The 6,000-nt window shown below is 40.7% G+C and overlaps 1 protein-coding gene across 1 annotated transcript; it reads right to left on the bottom strand.

Annotated features, from left to right (window-relative positions):
• dbf4b (DBF4B-CDC7 kinase regulatory subunit) lies at window positions 1–5,909 on the bottom strand. Its single transcript, XM_086139500.1, has 9 exons — window positions 5,725–5,909; window positions 4,815–5,003; window positions 4,525–4,575; window positions 3,798–3,837; window positions 3,664–3,703; window positions 2,220–2,348; window positions 1,931–2,066; window positions 1,696–1,826; window positions 1–1,555 (listed from the first exon to the last, which is right to left on the bottom strand). Exons 1-9 carry the CDS (start codon window positions 5,878–5,880, stop codon window positions 115–117), a joined length of 2,313 nt encoding a protein of 770 aa, XP_085995626.1. The 5' UTR covers window positions 5,881–5,909; the 3' UTR covers window positions 1–114.
• Window positions 5,910–6,000: the final 91 nt, after the last annotated feature.

Below are 6,000 nucleotides of genomic sequence, written 5' to 3'. Positions count from 1 at the left end.
TTGTTAAACTGCTGCCTTTTTCTTGTCTTGTCAGGCAGGACGTGCAGGAGCAATGTCTACATCAGTTATCGGCGCCCAGTAAGTGGTTCTTTCTGTTTCAGAAAAAGGAAAACATCAGTACTGAACTTCAACAATTTGAACCATAGTCCTAGAAAATGCTGACGGGTCCCTTTCATCCCCACACAGCGAGGTGGCTGGCTTGGACACCTGAAGGACAGTGTGTAAGTGAGACTCATAGTTGGTGTCATGCATCCATGTGCACGGCTGGAGGAGCATTTCCTGGTCAAGGTCGTGGTTCTGCTCATTGGGCGACAGAGGTGGAGCAGGGGGTCGGCCCAACCTGGAGAGCAGGTCACAGTCCCAGTCAGACTCTGACGATGATGGTGCAAGCTTTTCTATGTCTGGTATAAGAGCTGACTCAATGCAGACAGAGGTAGAGAGGGATTGTGAATGTTGAGAGTCCAGACAAGAAACTACACGGTGAGCTTGATCCCTGGCAAAAGGAGGAAGAGGATGCAAAGCCTTTGCTTCTGAGGATAGTGATTCTGATGGCCAATCTACAACTTGGGTTCTTCTTTGACCTAAAAGGTCAATGGGACTTGGCTCCTTGGAGGACCTCGGTACAGTAGGAACACAAAATGCGGTCTGGTACCTTAAGGCCAGGTTTTCCTCAGTGCATGTTCTTGTTGAATGGCTGTTTAAGTTTGAACAAAGGTCTGTTTGGCAAGAGGTCTCATTTGATAAAACACAGCTTTCACTCACGTCACTTTCTAATTTACTTTCTTGTCGAGTTTGAAAGTCATGGTTATCAGAGCCTGCCATCCTACTTTTTTTGCTATATTTGAGTTCAGGGGTTGACATTCGTCGTTTTTTGGTGCCGAATGCAGTGACTGGCTGATGAGATCCATGTGGAGACAGCATAGATGCAGCATTCACAAGATCACTGCTGGGACATAAGACATCACATAACCTGAGAAGAGCCTCCTTTTTCAATTTCCTCACCACCTCTCCATTTGACAAAACAGTATCTTTTAAGACAGAGATGCTTCGAATGGCTTTAGAAGCATTTTCAAGAATAATTGTTTCACACTCTCCATTCACATCCTCTTCTGGGATGTATTTTTGGGGACTGAGTACAGGGGGGTCTGAGTAAGAGCTGTGTGCCTCCACTAGATGGTAGGGGACAAGGACCGGAGGCAGTGAGGAGGGTTCAAGGGAGGGAAATTGTGTGTTAGGGCAGGCAATAAGCTTCTGAAGGTCTGGGCTAATAGATGTTGGGGTTTGTTGTTCAGCAAATGAGGCCACAGCTGGAGTTGAACTGTGGGGTTGGCTGCATTTTGAATTAGGATTGTGCAAATGAGCATCAGCAGGTAATGTAGAGAGATTTTGGATCGGATCTTCTACTGTTTGGCTTGCCGGACCAAAAGAAACAAGACCTGGTGCAGGGTCACAGAATGAGCCTGGTGTCTGCAGCGCTCGGACAGCAAGGTCTGTCTCTGCATCAGGCAGGGGCTCTAGTTCGCAGAAATCTTGGAAGGGAAGGGCAGTTGGTGGTCTGGAAAGCAGACAGACAATCAAAATATGACAATTGTGAGGTGTATTCAATTGTCTTGACTTTGTAAAGGGTTATATTCATATGGACTGGTGAATAAGACTGCTGATTTCAGGTAAACGCAGGTATAAATAAAGGCTTACAAACTGAGGGATTCCGATGGTTGTGAAGGATTGGGGTCAAATTCTGGAATCATTGCAGCTATGAGCTGGTCTACATCACTGTAGTTGGACGGATCCGTCACAAATGCTCTGTGGTGCTCAGAATGCAAGTGCTGAAAGGAAAATTTATGCAGGACAAGCCAAAGGACATGTCAGTATAGTACAAACCAAGCAACAGGAAAAAACACCCCCTCCCAAAAAAGAAAAGGATTCTCACCTCTTCCAGATTTAAAAATGGCTGATTGCAGCATTCACAAAAGGACAGCTCTCTTTTCGGTGGTTTCCAAGGCGATGGGTTTAAATTGAGAGGTGTCTGACATCTGTCCTTACTGCTGTTTCCAACCACACTTTTCCTAACAAGTCAAACAAATAGATCTTAATTAAAAAAATGCAATATATCATTATAGTGTAAATTGGTTTATTTCATATTTCATTCTGTGTGCATGCAGATGGCAGAGAGAGAAATCTATCACATGCTAAAAATATGTCAGCTCAGCTTAACTAACCTTGCTTTACTTTGTACTTGCTCTGTCTTTTTTTCAAACCGCGGTGAAGGAGCTTCAAAAGGACTATATTGTCCTGAGTAGCACAATGTGGGGAAGTTCATAGACTGCATGTGAAGGGGCCTGTATTTCCTGGTTACAAAAACACAAAAGAAAAAACACTTTAATTTGCTCAGGTTTCCTCTCACAGTCAAAAAACAAGCAGTGGGTTCATTGAAGATCCTAAATTGTTCAGACATGAATGAGCAAGTGAATGTTGTAGGTCTCTGTTGTGGCCTTTTGAGTGACTGGAGACCAATTCATGGTGTACCCCATCTCCCACCCAATGACAGGTGAGATAGGGGGCATCTCACCTGTCAGGGGGCAACTCTGACTGGAGGATAAGCGGAATGGATAATTAATGAACTTTCATTTGTGAACATGAATGAACATAAGGTTTCTCTGGATGAACATGAATTTGCAAAGAAGAAACCTAAGAAAATGCAGCAAATCCTTGATAAATTTTTTTCTAAATTTATCATGTTCTTTTTGAGCTTACATGGTGTATCTGTGGGTTTTGGGACAGTCAGAGGACATTATCTGAATGATACCTTTCCATGATTATTAGCTGCAACTGCAAACGCTTCAAACCTTTGGAAAACATAATGTAAGGTTTTGCATATTTGAGAAAAGCACAAACTGGGCTAATTTCAACTGTTTCAGTCAGCAAGGGTTCATTCCCCATTGCAAGTGCACACCCATTAGGGCAGAGCACTTCAATTAGCTGGAAGGAGAGGGAAAATGAAAAGACCTGTTAGCACACAGATCCCCTGCAGCGGCAAACCACACAGTGGAGCCTGTAGTGCCTCGTCAAATAGAAATCCTATCCCCTGTAGCCTTGCGCTCCTGGGGAGCAGCATCACTCCACAAGAAGGGGGGCAGCAGCTTGTCACATTACACATGGGACTTAATTGAACAGGTTCAATTAAGAAAATCACCACAAGGCTGAAATGAAAACCGCTCAAACTAGCACGCAGTGGGGCAGAAATGCAAGGGCAGGTCACTGCCACACAATGTTGTTTAACTGCCATTATCATGATTGTGAAGGGCTTTATCTGATACGATATAACCATTACAGAGTCATCTCTTACAAAGGGGGACATTTTCTTCATTCAAACTGTTCGTTCTTGCGCAGATGATTTAATAAATTAATGACTGGAGGCCTTAGCCTCATGTGTACAACAATTTTGTAATGACTGTGGTGCTTAAATTAGAGTAGGTTTTAATGAAATGACCAACCCCACTCTCAATTGCCTATACTGTCAAACCTACAATTCAGGATTATGTCTAGGGTAGAACCCAGACCTGTCTGTGTATTCCAATTGAAAGATAACATAATATTTGAGATTTTTGAAGCACCAAAGCACTTGCTCACTGATACTGTGATTATGGAGGAAAAAAAACTCACTTGCTTGAGTCTTCGACTTTGAGGTATGGAGATCTTAAAGCTGCAATTATGGAGATGTGGAAGAAGAGAAATCATCAAGTTAGCGAAGTCACTTGAGATAAATTACTTAATATTGCTCACAACATGTAACTAACCTTTTACAACATGGCAGCGTTGTTGCTTAGCACACAACCTCTATATTACAAGGAAAAATAAAAGATTGAATCAACACAGTTACCCTGCTTGATTATAAAGCATGTGTCATTTCCAATTTAACTCTTATCACCTATTGCCACACAGAATATTGCGAATTGCAATTGTATTTAGGTTGCTTAAAGTTCTTCTCAAGATTTTAAGTTGCTGCTTTTGTATTTGTTTAACTGAACACACCTTACCTCATTTTTTTTTCCTTTTGCACTGAGGCAGTCCCTGTTCAACTGTTTCAAATACAAAAGGACATCTAAAACTATATTAAGGAATAATGAAAGTAAGAAAATGTTATATGTACCACTTGTACAAACGTAACACTTCTTGTATCCAAGAACTGAACACCACCAAACACAACATAAGCATTCAAACGGTGCCATCTGCTGTTAGCAGAGATACACTGTTATTCAGGCATGAACAGTTACAGACTGGATTACGTTCTTCTTTATTTTTTTATTTAGATTTGCTCAAGAAATTGAGTTAAAAGGATATCATCCACATATAAGATCTTCACACCCCATGACTGGGCATTGGCCAAAACACTGTTTGCATGTAGCCATTCCTGTAACACATATCCATATTTATCAAGATACAATCACACAGTTTCATAATAAAGTCAAAATTACTAAGAAACTTAAAAGCAAAATCTTCAGTGCTTTGGCTTCAAACACTTACAGTCTTGCGAATAGCTTTTTCAAGTAGGGCTTTCCCTCGACTGCCACAAGGCTGTAGAAGACAAGGCCAAAATATGAATTTCAATGCACTTTATACATGATCTTGTGCACTGTTTCAAAGTTGATGCTTATAGCATGATGGATGTAAACATACACAACGACTAAAAAGGGCTTTATATTTCAAAATTAAGTAGCTGGTCTGATGCAATCTACATTAAGTATATCAATTAATTATATAAGTATGCAGCTGTGTTGGGCTTAAGTAATATATGTGAATGATGACATAATTACCCTTGGGCTAGGAGTTGAACGTTTGAGCTTTTCATTGCTCAGAACACTGTCCTGGTGCTTTACAGGATGACATGTTTCTTCTTTTTTCTTTATCCCTTCTTTGGAAATGTCATGGCTGTGCTCCTTCAAGCCTTCTCGACTCCCCGTAACAACAAAGCTCACATCTTTATGCAGGAAACTCTCAACCCGCTAAAAAGAACAAAACAAAAACATCTTCTTACCAATCTTTGTTGAAAGGTATTGTTCATACAGGCTACATAACACACTTTGATGCAAATCTGCCTCATTGTGTAGGGTGAGGTTAACAGCAATGTTTTTTAATATGATTAAATGTGATTTTTCCACATTGATGGAATAACCTGAGAGGAATATGTTTTGGTCACGTTATGTTTTCAATATTGATTAATTTCCAGATATCCTGAAAAACTTTGTTCTACATCACAATGAAAGTCTGATTCCTGTCAGTTAAATTTTCTTGAATACAATTAAAGCTTAGCTTCAACAGGTGCACACTTGAACACAGCGGCAAGTGTTATCAGCTATTATAATTAAATATCCTATATGTACATCTTTATCAACAATCAGGTAAAATGCAGTGAATACAAATTCAATAAACAATGCATTTGATGGCCTCTTGGACATTTCATAATTCCTTTCAACAACTTAAGTTAATCGGGAATAAAGCAAACCTTGTTTTGTGATTAAAAACATGATAAGCGGTTGGAAATTAGAAATGGTTTTACATTTCTTCAGAGAAGTTTTCCCTTACACACATTTTTTCCAGTAAAATTGGGATAGTAAACATAAGACAATCTGATTAGCCAATTCCTACTTTGTTTTGTATCTGAAAGGTTGCGTCCTCCATAATAATATATAAAAAGACAGAAAAAGAAATCTCAGTAGTAGTTACCCCTCCCAGCAGAGAAATGGCTTCCAGAAGTAGGGTTGCCAGCCCTTTCTTCACGTTGTCTACGTAGAAAGTCTTCCCTTCCAGCTTCTTCTCTCCGGGACACAGTTTGCCCAACAGGCCTCGCGGCTCTGCAGCCCGCCGATGCTGCGGGACCATCCTGATAAAGCCCTACAACTACAAGCACCCCAATCCTTTGTGACACAATTTCAAGGTCTTTCTGTAAAGACGTGTAAGAAGGGCCGAGTAACACTACACGTCATAACACATCATAAGCCA

Source organism: Fistularia commersonii, chromosome 32 (genome assembly GCF_037954325.1).
Source record: "Fistularia commersonii isolate RoL2024-O1a breed Wild chromosome 32, RoL_Fcom_v1.0, whole genome shotgun sequence".
Classification (NCBI taxonomy): Eukaryota; Metazoa; Chordata; class Actinopteri; order Syngnathiformes; family Fistulariidae; genus Fistularia; species Fistularia commersonii.
The sequence above is the reverse complement of the archived record's forward strand: the minus strand, read 5'-3'. Positions and strand labels throughout refer to the sequence as shown.